This window comes from Ciona intestinalis, chromosome 4, assembly GCF_000224145.3.
Source record: "Ciona intestinalis chromosome 4, KH, whole genome shotgun sequence".
Lineage (NCBI taxonomy): Eukaryota > Metazoa > Chordata > Ascidiacea > Phlebobranchia > Cionidae > Ciona > Ciona intestinalis.
Genome location: NC_020169.2, coordinates 2,293,109 through 2,310,393, shown reverse-complemented (window position 1 = coordinate 2,310,393; position 17,285 = coordinate 2,293,109). Strand labels below are relative to the sequence as shown.

General features: G+C 38.0%; 3 protein-coding genes across 4 annotated transcripts in view; 2 read left to right on the top strand and 1 right to left on the bottom strand.

Moving 5' to 3' along the window:
* The first annotated feature begins 2,264 nt into the window (after positions 1 to 2,264).
* On the top strand, positions 2,265 to 10,517 carry LOC100185320. The gene is made up of 8 exons (XM_002124991.4): positions 2,265 to 2,446; positions 4,679 to 4,825; positions 5,761 to 5,935; positions 7,229 to 7,354; positions 7,687 to 7,821; positions 8,053 to 8,220; positions 8,332 to 8,737; positions 9,118 to 10,517. Exons 1-8 carry the CDS (start codon positions 2,339 to 2,341, stop codon positions 9,944 to 9,946), a joined length of 2,094 nt encoding a protein of 697 aa, XP_002125027.1. The 5' UTR covers positions 2,265 to 2,338; the 3' UTR covers positions 9,947 to 10,517.
* On the top strand, positions 10,474 to 16,914 carry LOC100184558 (membrane-bound transcription factor site-2 protease). Of its 2 annotated transcripts, XM_026834254.1 has the most exons (12): positions 10,474 to 10,558; positions 10,963 to 11,081; positions 11,475 to 11,628; positions 11,867 to 11,985; positions 12,741 to 12,859; positions 13,267 to 13,516; positions 14,065 to 14,194; positions 14,471 to 14,640; positions 14,957 to 15,077; positions 15,526 to 15,706; positions 15,925 to 16,006; positions 16,662 to 16,809. In XM_026834254.1, exons 2-12 carry the CDS (start codon positions 11,007 to 11,009, stop codon positions 16,800 to 16,802), a joined length of 1,542 nt encoding a protein of 513 aa, XP_026690055.1. In that variant the 5' UTR covers positions 10,474 to 10,558; positions 10,963 to 11,006; the 3' UTR covers positions 16,803 to 16,809. The 2 variants fall into 2 exon arrangements, with proteins under 2 accessions (XP_026690055.1, XP_026690056.1); XM_026834255.1 differs by lacking the exons at positions 10,963 to 11,081; positions 11,475 to 11,628 and having other exon boundaries at positions 10,481 to 10,486; positions 11,888 to 11,985; positions 16,662 to 16,914.
* Positions 16,915 to 17,111: 197 nt separating this feature from the next.
* The window catches only part of LOC100181954, a 2,346-nt gene continuing 2,172 nt past the window's right edge, over positions 17,112 to 17,285 (bottom strand). The window contains exon 4 of the mRNA XM_026834288.1: positions 17,112 to 17,261. Within this exon, the coding sequence (XP_026690089.1) occupies positions 17,190 to 17,261 (72 nt within the window). The 3' untranslated portion in view covers positions 17,112 to 17,189. The remainder of the gene's footprint in view (positions 17,262 to 17,285) is intronic.

The window sequence follows — 17,285 nt, the reverse complement described above, 5'->3', positions numbered from 1 at the left end:
TAACAAGTCGCCTGTCGGATGCTCGCCAAGTATAAGATAGATCACCCGGAACGTAAAACTATGTAAACAGTGAAAAAACTCAATGGGATTACGTAGGCGACCTTGTAAGATTCGGGCGCCGTCTTGGTATATAGGGTTTAATTAACTAGAATTGAATGCCGTAAATTTAACGTTTTCTCAATCAAATTAAACTGTAATGACGGACAGTCCGTTGTTAATTTAGCCGGCGGTGCTTGAAATTGCTGTATAGAAGGGACGTCCTTAATACGATCAAGAGCGTTTCAATAAAGCCGATTATTTCAAGTCTTTAGAACTTTACTAATAGTCGGGCTTCTAACTAAAGCAAGAAGGTTGATAAAGCATCAGCGGTTTCATTATTAAAGGACCTGCATTCTTATTAAAAGTAACGAATCGTGGCTGATATGCCAGGCTGCTATTGGATATACGCCTGCGGCAATAAAACATGAGACCGTTATAGATTCACACACAAACGCTAATTACAGAAGCAGATATTCAAACTGTTTCGACATGACGAATTGCCGACTGCGGAACATATTTTAACGAATACGTCACTAAAAAAATGAACCCGCGCTTGGTCATCGAACCGTGGTGACCAATCACTCTATGAGACATTCTACGCCCTCGCATTCCAGCGAGCCACGAAACCAACCAAACGCGACTTGACCGATTCATGAGCTTCAAGTATTTAGGCTCAAAAATCACGACTTCGTTTAACAAAGCTTTTGCGCTCGTCGAAGCGGAAATACGGGGCATACAGTGAGCTATCGAACTCCAAAGCTGTCCTGTTTGAATGGCAAGGGATACCTACTGCTAAACAGAGCGTATCTCCTTCGCCAAGACCTGGTCGTGTTTTGGAGCTCGGGGTCACGACTTAGGTTGCATAACAGTCACAACATGACCCACATATGCGATATGTCTCCACTAAAACCATCACTAATCCCGAGAACCTCACATTCTCGTTGCTCCAGTATTTTCCATTAGATAACCTGCGTAAAATTATCACCTGAAACACTGATAAGAATCACACTACGGTTAACTTTCCCGCTATCAACAATGCATCTCAAAAATGGTATTTTTACTTCACCAAAACGATTAAATATATCACTAAGTCATTTCCCAAAATTCGCACTTCTCCTCTTGCCAGTAATAGATAACTTAAACAAAGACATTGAGTTCAAAACATGTTAATCATCGCTGCTTTATATGACGGCCGCTTCTACCCAAGCTTGCTTTAGCCATCCTTCAAAACGAATTAGCGCTTAAGATTTCTCTTGTAACACATGACCCCATTTTGGCATTTCTGTCAATTTTTTTCTGGTCTGCATCCCAATTTAATATTATTATTATTTCAAGCGCTACAGATGTCACATTAAAATCACCCACGAAATCTTGGTATTGATTTTCGCCTGATTTTGTCACTTCTTGACTCCAAATAGATTTGGCGTTTAATCTATAATTTATTCAAAGTCGATGTTGATTCCAACACAGTGGAATTGTTTTATTTTACAGTTTGACCTTTTTCCATTACAAATCGTAGTGCTATATAGAATTATATGGGTCCAAACATGACCTAAATCACAGGCCCTGCCTCGCCGCAGGAACTCACATATAGAATATATTATATAGTATAGGGTGGGGCCGTGGAGAACGGGACACCTTTAGCACATAATATCCACATATCCTGTTCGTGTTTTAAACAATTATCAACGGTCTATGGAAGCCGCGGGGAAACTATTTTGTAAATCTTTGATTGTTTTTTTTGTTCACTACCGAATGGAACGAGAAAATGGAATGAAAAGGTGTCCTATATTCCCCTACCCCACTATATACAAAACCGTATCTTTCTATGAGTTGACGTTTTTACGTTAAGAAATGCGCTTTCAGTTGTCAATGAAAACTTTCAATGTAATGGGAAAAGTTTACACGTAAATAGTTTTACAAAAACATCCCATTGTCGTGTATACGACAACGTACGTAACGCACTTTATCATTCAACGACATTTCCTTTTATTGGGTTATTTTGATCAGGAACCGCGGACAGAGGTCTTCCTTTGCCCTCGTTTATTTTGTAATCCCCGCTAAGAAAGCAATATCAAAACCACGTGTTGCTTATCACAATACCAAGATATTTCGGGAACTATCGATGCCGAAAGGATGTTTACGTAGATCGCTTTTACTTCCGACGTTGTTAGCAAAGAAACGAAAACTTTTTTCGTCATTTAAAACAACTTAATCGGCAAGCTGTGTAAACAAATTTTTACATCTGCAGTTCGTCAAAAAATGGGCCACGGAATATTTTTGGTCCCATCTTCCAACCATGCATAAGGAACTGGTTGAGACAACACCGTTCAACGCTCAGGCAGAGTACATCAAACAAGCTTCGTGTATAGAGGACGTACCAGTGCATTACTATAAACTGTACAAGGTATGGATATTAATAGCATTGTAATGATTTTAACATTCGCAAATTCAACGTGGGCAAAATTCATAGTACACTTTATATCTAAATATCCTGATCGTGTTTTAAACAATTAACAACGGACTGTGGGAGTCGTGAGAATACGGTTTAATAATTTTTTAAATGCTCATTGTTTACTACTAAATGGAATGAAAAACTAAAATGAATATAGCGTTTCAATGCTAATCAGCGCTCAAATATAGCGTTTCAATGCTGATTACCGCTTTGGGATGTTGATTTTAATTTAAACAAAATGTTATGCAACATTAATTTCATGGAAAAGTCAAGAGTGTAGAACAGTAATTCATAAGCCAGTGTAGAAAATGCTGTTTGGTTTCAGCTACAACGTATGTAAACTTATAGAACACAACTGGGTGCTTGTAAATCATGTTCTGAAATTCTTACACACGGTTTTCGTTTTCATGTCTTGATGAGATTACAGCATGTTTCAGTGGACGTACATTTCACGCATATAGTTTGCTAATTGTATATCGTGCTGCAAAGAACAAATTGTTTATGGTGAATTTTCCGCTTCTCGCTCCTAGCAACTGTCGCTCGTAAATACCAGAGATTACGTCATCGTTCTATGACGTAGTCCAACCCCGGGCGCAAAGCAAACACATCAAAGCGGCCCGCTCGCCTTTCATACGCACTGACCACCAACTGCGTGTCACAGCTAAACCTGCATTTCATGGCCAGCCTTATATGTGAAAGTCTCGTCCGTACAAGGGTGCTAAAATTTTCAATTACGTCATGGAATTTTTGGGAGTGAACTTTAAAGCGGTTTTGCAAACGTAAATTGCACACATTCTTTTGCTGGCCACGGAAAAGCGAAAACGAAATTACTATAACCTTTACTAGCATACCTTCCCCTTCCGTATAATGCTAAGTAGATTGCTCCACGCGTAGTAATTACCCGCTGTAGCCAATGATGCATACCCTTAGTCTACTAATCTCAATCTTCAACAAGTACAACTTGGCCCAGCACTTCATTTGGCGTCAGTTTCCGACCTTTTAAGATCGGGAGCTCACTTGTTTGTTGCTGGTAGTCGATAAACATTGGCCGCCGCGGAAATCTCTTCGTTTCCTATTCTGCCCAGCGGTTTTATCCGAGTGTCTGTTTTGCCTATACACCCCCATGACTCACGTAATTTTTAAGCTGTAGATTTGTTCTGTGTCACAGTTATTACCTTATTTCATTATGTCATAGGGTATCCATTTTCTGCGGCGTGACTTTGGTCACAAATTTTCAGTAAAACAAGTGATTTTTGATTAAGGATAAACGTTTTGTTGACCGATTTTGTGCGTCAGTGTGCCTTGGATCATTTCCCAGGTTTTAAACTTTCCATTGTGACCAACAGCGGGGTGTTATGACGTAATAGTAGTTCGTAGAACCGCCTCCGACTCACGTCACACTTTCTGTCAGCAGGGGTGACTTGTCTGTTAAAACCCATCTTTTGTCAAATACCGAAATTTCACGGTTTGTGGAGAATCCGGCAATATCCTTTCGCCAAATGTTAGCCGAGTCTTTTGACGTAAATTGTCCCTTAAACCGCAGACCCAAGGCTTTGTCCGAACTGTATTGGGAATTCTGGGATCCCAGAGCGTTCGTCCCGAGCGGTGTAACCTTACCGCGGTCATTAAAAAGCTAAACAGGGAATCCGACAAACAAAACTTTTGTGTCGCAGCCAACCATTACGTACATGTTGTGACCTGTATTATGTTGCTTAATTTTTAGACAATACGGCGCTACTAATTCATGTAGGATCGAACGCAGTCATTGTATCACTAAGTTTTATTTATATCGTTATTAGCAAAGAATTAGTTTTTCGCTGCCCGAAGTAGACAGTTATTTTAGTCGTCCGCCTCCCCAGACAATTAAATTATGCGCGTCACGTCGTTTTTGGGATTCGTCTGGTCGAAATTCTTTGCTATCATGGCGGTAAGACCTCCGCTGTGCACAAGAAAAATAAGAAACCAAACGCCATTCTTAGCTCGAGCCTCGATCTCATGCTCTTTCCAAATAAAGCACTTTTCCATATAAAGTTCTCGACTTGCCTAGTTTTCCAAGAACATTTCCTTAGAACCTACTCCACCCGCGCTTAGCAAAACAGAACACAGAAAAAAATAAAATTCGATTAAAATTGCCACCAAAATACAAAAAAAAATTGTTATAAATTCGACAATTTTTTTCCACAGACAAAAAAAGAGACCACGCCGTCCGTAGTACTGGGGATCTACCATCAAGGCATAAGAATCCACCATGTCGCCCCACAACGAGACGATGGTATACATCTACTCGACTTCGAGTTTCCATGGAACAAAGTTGGTCGACTTTTCTTTGCTGTAAGTTTTGCTGTAACATTTTAAGGCTATATTTTCTTACTTAGTTTAATTACTTTTTCAAACTGGACCCTCTTAATTAATTAAAGTAAGTATGCGGGACAAATATAGGCGTACGGTACTGGTAGCACCCAAAACCCATATTTTATGTTTTCGTTTTTTTAACAATTAACATCGTATTTAACAGTCTAGAGGTTGCATAAATAACTAGAAACTTAAACACAGTTGCCTTTTAGTAATGTTCTTATATCCTAGTTGATTTAAAACCCATGAGCTCAAAGTCACGGGCAATATACCATACACATACGTAATGCATGTTTCATCAACATTTACGTAATTCACGTTTTCGTCATTGTCATTATTACAACGTGGTGTTTTAATGGTAATTGATTGCTGATCAGCGGTTTTATCCGGTTTAGGTCACTTATGAATCTAACCCACTATATATCATCCCATTATGGTTATACCATACATTTGGTCTCGCCGATCGTTAACGATAAAATGACTAATATGTGGTTTAATCTCGAGACAAAATTTCCTTTGCCTTATTAGGGCAACAACTTTCTTTTAAATTTCCATATTGAGTTTTGGTATTAGGAGAAAAGTTTTACAAAAATGTGTAATAACAAATCGTGTTTTATCCCTGCAACAAACAACTGAAATTTCATGCTTGAAATGACTTTCTCCACACCCCATAATACGTTATGCCATTCTCACGTACAGAGTTTCAACGCGTTCTAAAAATAGCCGCAAATCCTGTCAGTGCCTGCAGTTACATAGTTCGCCCATGCAAGGTTGCCAACCGACTATCGGATTTAACACAACCCACTAATTTCTATCGCACAAGTACAATTCTCGTTATCAAATTGTAATATTTACCAAAACAAAGCGTCGCTTTTTTGTGGTTTTTATTATCTTGACCGTTTATTGTTATCCAGGCAAAGAGGTTTGAGATATATCCTGAAGATTTGCCAGCCAGCCGCCGCTTGACGTACTACACAGGCAGCCACACCCGGTCCAAGTACCTGCTGCGGTTACTCAGAGAAACTCACTCTCTCTATATGAGCTTGACACCCTTTGTACAACACATGCGAAAGTTGGACGGTCGAGCAAGTAAGTTTAGGTTCTTAGTTATTAACATATAGTACTGATCAGTAAGGTGGGATACAGTTAAAGTGGAAACTTAAAGCTTATAGTCCTGGTTGTATCTTGATTAATTAACAACGCTGTTTTAAAGTCGGGCTATTGTTAAAAAAACCTGTAAATATTCTTGTATTTCCACCAAGTTGGACGATAAAAAATGAATAAAAACATGTTCCATCTTACCCCTACTTACTATGCAAAATCCAATCTGTTTTTCCCTTCAAGTGAATCAATGATAATTGGAAACTAATTCAGCAATCAAATATCCCCGCCTACTCACTTGTTATCAGTGACTTAGTATACCCGAGCGTGGGAAACTGTTATAACTTCCCAAATCCTATTTCCCATGCTATCAATGCCGCAAGATATAACTTGTATACCACACAAAACACAGAACATAGCTTAACTTCCCATGATGACATCATCACTTGTTGGTTATGTCGGTCGCTATAGCAAAAGACTCCGTTACATCAATCTTATCTAATCTCCCGGATTAAAATGCCATGTTTAGGGCGACAATGGCGACTTACGAAGCAAGCGCTTATCGTGACGTGAGAACCTTATTCCATGTTCTACTCCCATGTTGTTAGGAGGCTTGATTTCTGTTTGCTGTTCGTGCAAAAATAGTTAACACATGTTTTAGTTGGTGATACAAATACTTGGATGGTTGATTTAAATGTATAGCGCCCGTTTTCGCGCGGTATGCCAGTGCAGCGACCTTTGAGCCGATTAGGAACCGCTTTCCTTGTCCGGATGGTACAATCCACTTACTTGAGATCGTAGATTCTTTCGAGTTGTGTATTTTGTGGTCAGTGGCAAACACTCCAACATTGACAATCGTTTCCTTATCTCGACTCATCTCTACTACTTAAGACCGCGCTCTGTGGTCACATTTTCCTCGCTTCGTCTCCCTTATCTATTACCAGGCACCCTGTAGTTTAATAACGGTCTCCATTATTTGCAATTGTTCTGACCACCCAGTGAAAACGATTCCTCCGCGCAACAAAACACCGTAAAGTACTTACATTTCAATAAGCCTCTTTTGGTGCCTGAGCTTTTCGCAAACGGTATTGAATGAATTTAACTTATTTATCCTCGCGTGGCAGGGCAACGCAAGTTCTTATAACACAACTATTGTTCTGTTTGACAAATTTGTGCCCGCTGATATTTTACATATTTACATAGGTGTTTTACTATTTTTTTAAATTAGTGTAACTTTTATAGGGTTTTACTTTATCCTAACCGCTGGAATTTTTTACCTAGCAAAACGTCAATACCGCGAATCGTACATCAGCGGCAAGAATCTTGAATATGACGTCAAAGGGGTTGAAGAACGTCTTGTTGGTGGGGAAGGGGAAATGAGCCCTCAGTCCAACAACAGTAAATCCGGTAAGCAAAATTCTCAAGACACAGCACGAATGTTTAAAAACAAGTATTGGTAAAGCTATCCAGGAAATGCACGGGCATCGTAACTGGATATTTATATCCACTATCGATGGCATAAATTTGATACTAAATGATTGGACATTATCGGGGTTGTGGGTTCAAGTATTACCGGAGGGCTTGTAGTTTTTCCTGCTCTGTAGTTTTTAACACAATACAGCAATACCAGATATTGTTGTTATTTATTAAACAATTTATAAAGGCATATTTTTTTAGAATGTTGAAATGTAATACATATTATATTATCTACCGTGTTAACAGCCTACTTTTAACTTTAGGTGTTCGTGAGAAGCTTTACAAATCGTATAACTCAAGCACCAGTCATGGCAGCTCCCATACCTCTGGTATTGAGAGTGATTCCAAGCAAAGAAACGAAGCTGATTATGAAGACGAGGACGAAGTGGAGGAAAACGGTAACAAGTCGCAGTTATCCTATTATTGATTACTGCTAGTTTAAAAATAGCATGGGTGTTTAATAGTTAAATGTTGTGTAGGTCATTTGGAAAATATTCTAGATGTTGTGTTTTTCGGTTTTAGGTTATATTTTTAAGGATCATAATAGTTGTGGGGGACTATTTTCGTATAATGGTTTTACTTTTTGTCGTAAACAAAACAATTAAATGACGTTTAATTTTGGAATGTAGATAACGCGTTCGTGGACGATTTCGACCCGATTGAGCTAGATGGGCCACCTAGCGGCGGTGTGATCTGCGTGACAGAGAAACACTTAGCGGCGCCACAGCACAAGAGTTTAAGTGTTTCCGATTTGACAGAACAATTGCCGGTTGTCCCCGCTCCAGTGGAAGAACGAGGTAAAATAAAATACTTTCATTCATGCTTTTTATAATGAGATTATATTACTTATTTATTATATGAGCACAAATTTGTGAATTTTATTTAATTTATATTTGTTTTTTTTTTAGAGCTGTCAAGCACTTCCGAGACGACCCATAGTGAGCTTACTGTCAAGGGCGATTGCTTCGATTTCCCCGAGCCCACTGTTTCAAAAAGTGAAGATGACGTCATGCGTGACGTTACTCTTGCGTCACCGGTTAAAGAGCGTGTTATGTCTCCCGGTGTCGAAAAAGTCACACAAAGCAGCAACAGCTACCCATCGAAAGTCGCACACATTAAGGAAGCATCGTTGGAGAGACTGCCCCAGCCGGGCGCGCTGAAGCATAGCTTGTCACATGACGCTTTGTCCTACATCTCGTCCAGTGAGGCGTCTGCATTCAGCCACGTGAGTGCTCGGCGGGACATTCCACCAACCCAGCTCAGAGGATCTAGGACTTACTACGATGACATGCACACAATACCACGCCAGCACAAGTAAGAAACTGAATATTAACCACGTTTTTGCTGTACATTTTGTAATGCTAGAATTTTGAATTCCTGCAGAAGTTTAACACTGTATGAATAATTCAGGTGTAACATTAGTAATTGTCTGGCTTATTACAAAAACAAGTTCTAGAAATTACATAGATTTGAGTATAAAGTGGTGCCAAGTTTGATGCTGTTTTAGGATATTCTAATATTGATCTTTGTTTACTAGCAAATGGGACTAGAAGGTAAATTGAAAATATGTCCCACATTTCTCACCCTACTACAATATGTGCTAACGCTATCTTACACCACAGTACTATGTATACGACAAACGTACCAGACAAAAATCAAACGTATTTCTTAAGTTAACCTTTCCATTTGCTTAGGTTGTCGTCATCGGATTCCAGTAAACGTACATCCGTCCAACACAGCAGCAGACGCAGTAAAGATGGTTTGGAAGAAAAATCTCGACGTCACAGACATCGTAAGCGTTCATCACGTGACCATGACGTAGTTGGTGGCCGTATGCAGAGAAGTGCAAGCACTGAAACTGGTCTTCACCAAAGCGGTGGTCGTCACAGGAACAAGTCCGGAGGAAAGCGACACCACCGTCATAAGTCGATGCACGACGCTAAGGATTTTGCAGACGAAGTGGAAATTATGGTCGACCCAGCATCCCCGCATTTTGGCGCCATGCTTTCGGCTCAAAAGAGCGTAGACGACCTGGCCGATTCAACTGACTCGCTGCTTTGTCGCAGCGACCGACATAACAACATACCAGCTGCGTTCGAAGAAAAACTCATCGAGCGTCTGTCTTCCCTCCCGTCACCCCCGACGGTTCCTAACCCCGCGGAAGACGCGATCGAATCTCCGAGCTCCCATTACCGCAAGATGAGCGACGCGTGCCAGAAAACCATCGCAGCTCAGCACCGTAAACTCTCCGACAGCAAGCTTCCCCAGCAGCAAAGAAAACGATCCGACGCCGACCCGCGCAACCGAAAGACTTCATCACATGGCGGTCCCAATGGCAGCGCCGGTAACACACCCCGAAAGGTAGAAGTCCTTCTGCGCTCGAAAAACGAACAAAGACGACGTCCAGTCTCCTGTATTGCGACCACCGGCGACTACAGAGCGGACAAGAGCACCTGCTACGAAGCTGCTAAGACCTCGAGGCCACCAGCTTACATAGACGGTCTCAACGAAGTTATTGTGTAGCCGCTATAATTTCACTTCACCCAAGATATTGCATTTTCCGTCACTAACCCGCAGAATTTCGTGCCAAAGATTTGGCGAGTAACTTATAAAATGTTGGTTTGACGTGACACGAACGAGCAATCACCTTGCCAATGTTGTTTCAATCGGCCTTTTTTTATTTTATTTTCTAATTGCATTGGCTTTTTGTTTTTACAAAGATGTACAGATACCAAAACACATTTCTGTATCGAAACCCGCGTCCTCCCACGTCTGTTCCTCGTTCGTTTTTTTTCGCTTCTTCATCGCTGCCTTTTTCATTTTTGTATAAATTTGTGTTGCTGCTAACATTGCAGTTCGCCCGCTCACTTACACAAACGTGCGTGCTTGCATGTAGCACGAGAGACCATTTGTATCGATATGTAAGAAAGGTGTGCATTCTTAGTTTATTTTACGGCGTCTTCCTGTCTTTTGTTGGTTCCGCCGAACGATCAATTGTTTGCTGTTTTTCGTTTTTTTTTCATTCACTTTAACTCAGGCATCCCACTGCGGCGGGTGCTCTTCGTTGAATAAATAAACACGTGCAGTACACCGACTTTCTAGATAAGTAAACTAGATACAAAAGATTCTTTGAAGGTAAAATGATTTGAAGCTCGGTGGCTCGGTGCTTTCATCGGCAAACTTAAACTATATTGGACACCATAGTACTATGTTGGCCACAAAGCCTTGATTGACCTGCGCTATAGTAAATGTTTGCAAGTTAATATATGCCACTGTGGGAGCAACGCTTATATATACACGTATATATATGTATATATATAAGCGTTGGTGGGAGCAACAAAATGGCCTATATTATGCACCACGTCAACTTATGAGGAAAGCGTGTGTGAGCATAGACATTATAATATTAGATAAGCTTGTTAGGGTTTTCCCCGCGTAAGATTTATAAAGAATTTACCTGCGCTGGTGTGTAAAAGTTTTACTCCAGAATTTACTGTAAAGTTGTTATGAGGCAATTTCTAACTGTAAAAAAACCTTAGCAATGCTGTCGTTTTGTGAGAAATAAGCAATATTACGACCAACGATGTTACCTACCACGTTTTTAGCTGTGATCTTGGCATGCTGGTCAATCTTTCATTTGCTTCACAATTTTGTAACTGTAAGTAATGTTGGGTTTACTTTAGCATAAGTATCTAACAGTTTATTCTTAGGTATCTAAGCACTAGTAAAGAAAACTCTGTCTTATAGCAGATTAGGCTGGTGGGAAGTGTTTTAGGTTGGTGGTTAGGGGTTAGTAGTTATAGAGGTTAGGGTTTAGGGGTTAGTGGTTAGCAAATAGGATGGGGGAGGATTCTTCACCAGCACTGATATCTAAAACATCTTGATATGTTACCTATGTATAAGACATTGATGCCACATTATTTAAAAAGGATATACATAATTGACTTATTTTTGACAAAATACATTACCTAATAGGAATTTAAATGCATATGGCCATACAATTTCCTTTCAAAATAAATTTATAATCAAGCTAATTAAAAACCGTTTTTAGGGTAATGAATACTTGGGACCAATTTGCGACCGTTTCTTAAAGAAGCGTTCCATCTTTGTTACTCCATTTCAAGTTCGTTATTTCACGAAAAAGTTAAATCGTTATTTAGCTCACTTTGGAAGATGGCGCAAGTTAAAAGTCTGGTTTGATGCAGGTATTTTGCATTACAATGTATTCCATGGTATTTTATAAAGTGGTTTCAACTTTAAAATTGGCCAAACTGTTGCAGTAAGTTTTAAACTGTGTAAAGCATTCTGAATTCCTTTTTTATTCTCATATTACTGCCGCACGTGTATTTAGCTGATTCCAACTTTTTTAAACCTATACCATACATTTTGAGACATGTAAATTGATTGTCACTTCATAATCATTAATCAATACATACTTGACAGGAATTCTGTTTGCTGCGTTAGCGATGTTAAGTTCAACTATTCTGCTCATTCATACATTGGTGAAAAGTTTCCTTGATTTGAATATTTTTACCACCACGCCAGCTGTCCCATCTTCTCAGGTGTGTGATGCTTACTACTCTTGACTTTTATAAATGTATTAAATTTTGAAACCATAAATTCATATTTATGTATATTGTTATGGGTTGTACTTAAGTACCAATCCAGTTTAGGTGGAATGCATAAGTTCCTACATTGCAATTGCTCAAACCCAGCTGTCCATTTTAAGGGTTGTCTGAATTGTCAGCCGTACAATATAACAATAGCAATCGGCCACAATGTTCGTAAGTAGCAACTCTTAGTTGGGCTTGGGCATGAGGTGTATGAAACAGAACACCCAGCTGTTTTTGTTTCACCATGCAAAACTGATAGTTAAAGTTACATATCCAGAGTACATAACCTAATTAATGCTTTGCACTTGATGTTGGATAAAAAGGTTAAAAGCCGTATTTATGAAGATTTTTATGGAGATTCCAACATTTAATATTACCACAAACAACATAATTTCTGTTGCATTAGTTAGTTACATTACATTTATTCCTTTCAAGGTTTATAACTTAAAAAATGCTTAGCACTTAACTAAAGGCTAAGACATATTACTACATGGCAAATACCAAAATAAACAACAGCATTTCTATTGCATATAACTGGAAAAACAAAATTCAAGACCTGTTTTTTAACATGCTAATTAATTTTAAAAGTGATACAACATGTTCAATGACACTTAATGCAGTCATATCATGAATATTATGTTTAGACACCAGGTTTTTCCACTAATATCCTTTCACCCTATAATATTACTACCATGTATATGCAGGTTTTAACAGTGATCGTACCTGGTGTGAATCTGCCATTAAATGACTTATCGTACCTATTGACTGCAATTTTATTGAGTGGGATCCTTCATGAGCTTGGACATGCTGTAGCTGCTACCAGGCATGTATATAGGGGTTAGGCCTGCTGTTTTTATGTGCATAAGAGCACATAAAAACAAGAGCTAAAACATTAGCTGTTTTTATGTGCATAAGAGCTAATGTTTTATTGCAATATTTACATGCAAAGCGCTTTATTTTATATTACATGACTATTAAATTACCCACTAGATTAGCATAAGATATATTTTTAATGCAAAATATTATATTTACAACCGTGTACACTAAATTTATAAAATTATGTTTTAATTTTTTTATGCGTTTTCAATGTATACTATTGGTCATTTTTTTGCAAAATATTAAACAAATTTTAAGAATAAATAAACCATATTTTTCTTAGAATATGAACCTAAGCTTAAGCTTTATAGCTTACGCTTTACACAGTATCTTCTGTTACTATTCAAATTATAGGGAAGGAATTGAAGTCAATGGATTTGGCATTTTCCTGTTTGTTATTTATCCTGGTGCTTATGTGGATCTCAATTCCACTGATCTAAACCGAGCAAATGCAAGAAAACAACTGCGTGTCTACTGTGCTGGCGTATGGCATAACTTCATACTGTGTCTGATTGCTTGCGTACTTATTTTTTCACTCCCGTTCATGCTGGCTCCGTTTTATTCTCAAGGAGGGGAGGGTGTAATAGTTACGTACCAGGCTCAGGTAAGTTCTGCAATAAAACCCTAACTTTTTAGAAGTCAGCATACACATTAGTTTAAACGATAAAATTAAGCATAGCAAAAACGCAAACATTTTTGCTTTTCGAAATGTATTAGCGTTATTTGCTAGCTCTCGCAATATAAACTTCTAATTAAGAAATAAACTGATATATCCTATATTTTTGTTTTAAGACTTGTTTGTCAGGTTTTGAACTGTTTATGGATTTATACAGGGTAGCCTAATCATAGATACCCTCATTTTTTCCACTGTATGTACACACACACCCATTTTAGGCAACACTTTTGTATAAATTTGAAAAATCTATTTATTACAATATAATGCTGTAGTGAGACTGGCATATGTTAAATTATGAACCTGTGAAATTTCGCATTTATTTTCACAAACTTTGTTTTCAGTAATACTTTGTGTGCCGCTTACATACACAAAATGATATTCCATAAAATAAAATTTAATTTTGTACACTAAACAAAAGTAAAAACTTATTAAAAAATAAAAAAATTTAGGATTTTATTTTTTGTTCAATTCTGCAGAATTCCCCCTTACAAGGATCCAGTGGTATAATGGTTGGTGACGTAGTTCAACATATCGGGAACTGCCATGTCCAGGAATCAAAAACTTGGTTTAAATGTGTCAATGAGAGCAGGACATTACCGCAAATGGGTAAATTTTGTAACTAGGAAAAGTCATTCCTAATAAAGTTATTTGTGTGGTAACTCGTAATTCTAAACGAGGTGTATAAAGTAAGATACCCATGTTATACCAATGTCATTGCCCCGCCACATGAGGAGAAATAAGTATATTCACTAATCACTATTTCACAGAAACACTACCGTTAAAATATTAAGTTTTTTTTACATATATATTCAGTTTGGTAGTCTATTTTAATTTGACTTTGTTTGCGCCATAAAGTAAACAGAAAAATATTTAAATTCTCAGGTTCTTGTATAAAATGGAATGAGCTGGAAAAGTTAACACTAAAATCATCAGTAGTGTCATCGATTGCATTATCTGAGGCAGGAACATTATCCGATGGTCATCCAGATTGCTGTGGTGTGAACCCCCCACCCACACACCTATGTTATCACTATAAAGTCTCACAGAAAAAGGTATTTTTTAGAGATTTTTACTGTTTGAGAGATTTTGTATACATTTTTCTGGCCAGTTTTAATACATAACAGCTACTATTGTCTCCGTTTATATTATGTAGTTATGAATATAGCTTACTTTATCCTCGACCCGAAAACGACAGTTGATAAACACAGATGTTCTGTTTCATGCACCTTTTGCCATCTTACCAGTTACCAAGTATGTTACTTTGTGGGTGATTATTTTGGGGGGATTCTTATGTGTAGCTGATAATTTGGACAAAGCATTTTCAGATATGTATTCAATTTAAATTATGTTTGTTAATTATATTCTCAGATGTTTGCATGTCTCCCTGGACGAACTATGATGTCATTTAAGGATTGTACTAACAATGTTGATTGTGGTCGACATGACCAAGCAGTTGGTGTTGAAGGAATATGTGCATTCCCACTTTTAGGTTGGTACTATGATTAATAACTTAATGCAAAGTCTTGGCTGCCCATTTATGACAATTAGTCCATCTGCCCATACTTATGTTCAAGTACACCAAATCGAAGATTTGTTAGGGTATTACAATACTACTAAAGCTGTTTTCTTTTCAAATTATTTGAACAAAGAAAGACTATCATATGAAGATTGCAAGTATCTACTCATACTCATGTGCAATTATTTTTTAACAAAATCTGGCGTAACATTTTAAAAATACATTTACACCCATAGTCGTTAAACAAAGGGAACCTCCTTTATTAAAGGGTCAAATGCAGTATACTTTAGTTCTGCGTGTTTTTTATGGACACATAACAGCAGATCGTTTTTATTCAAAACTGGCTTGCTAAAACATATGATCTCATATTCTCATTCCCACTTCTGTTTCAATAGAGTAATGCCGAAACTTTTTTCCACAGGAGACACAACAACTCGTTTTATGCGACTAAAAATCCTCCGTTACCCCAACCTTCCTGCACAGCATGTATTATACCTCGGCGAACCGGCAGATTTAGTTCGTTTTCTCACAATATCAGAATACCGTCCACGTTGGTGGTGGTTGCCACTTCGACTACCTGCAGTTCTACTTAAGTTTTTACAGTGAGTTTACTAACAATATATAAAGTTCTATTTTATGTAAGTGAGGTCTTTCTTAAGTACATAGGATTTAGGCAAATTTAGCCCATTGTCCCAAGTCCCAGGTCGCTTATTTACATGGTGTTTCCTTTAATAAAACTGTAACTTAACCAAAGATATTCCCTAAACCTAAAACACCATACAGTCACATAAGACTAAACATTTACATTTTTTGTACCCAGGTATATGTTTTCAATGTCCGGTGCTCTTGCTGTACTCAATATAGTTCCATGCTATGCATTGGATGGACAGTGGGCGTTTAAGGTTAGTATTATCTAAATAAATAAATGTTCATTTTTGATCTTTAATTTTTCTATTAACTTCCCACAGTCAATCTGAAATACTTTACATTTCTTCTTTTAAAATAGTCATTCGGTTAAAATAGAAATATTAGACTGGTTGATTTGTCCAGGTCAGTGCTTGTCAACCCCTAATGACCCAAAAGTATTTTAACATATAAATTTTTCTGGTTGTTTAGTATAAGATGTTCAGAACGCCTTTTGACTTTTTTTGTAGGTAAATCATTTTTATTTTACCCATGTAACAGTTCATAAGTCGCCAAAGCTTTGCTATTAATTTTTTATAATTAGGCCGCATCCTTAAACGGTAGTACAGTAGGGTGGGCCGGTGGGGGGGGAGATAGGCAACCTTTTCGATCTATTTTCTCGTTCCATTTTGTAGAAAACAAAGAAAATTTAAAGAATTATAAAACCGTTTCCTCACAACTCCCATAGACTGTTGTTAATTGTTTAAAACACGATCAGGATATTTGGATAGTATGTGCTAAAGGTGTCCCGTCTTTCCCCACCCTATTATATTATACTATTAAGTTTTAACTGCAGTATTTATTTGATTATCAAACGTAAAACACACAAAAACAATATCGCCACTTCTGTTTACAACGCTTCTTTTGGTTCAGTCTTTCCTAGATTTCTTTTATGGTCGTCATCCCGACCTTGACAATTTCAAGGAACGAGTTTCAACTGTTGTCCTGTGTTGTGGCACCTTACTCGTGACACTAAACGTTATATTCGGCTTCCTTAACGTATTTATCAAATGAGAACGGGGAAAAAACCCACTTTGACAAGAGGAGTAAATTGTTTTCTGACCGCTGCAACGTTCTCCAAGAGATGTATGTTTTTAATGGATCGAAAACGCACGTTAACCAAGAAGAGGTCTTATACTAGAGACGTATTACTACAATCATGTTTTCTATACCCGTATATTCTTTTACACATTCCAATAACTGTGAAGCTGCCGGCGTTAACCGTAATTCCTAATCCAAGCTACACTGTACCATGCTCACTTAGTTTTTGAGTATTTTTACATCCCCAGCAATATATGGAAGAATATAGGACCCCCTGGACATATTCTTTATTCAGTACTAAACTATAGGAATAAAATACCATGCTTCCCATTGTAAACAACCGTATCTCGCATTGTACAATTACCATTCTATGCTTTGAATGCTAACAAGTGATGTAGTATCGTTTTCATCGCTTCCGAAACTACTAGAAGCCTTACCCGAGTTCTAGAGATATCC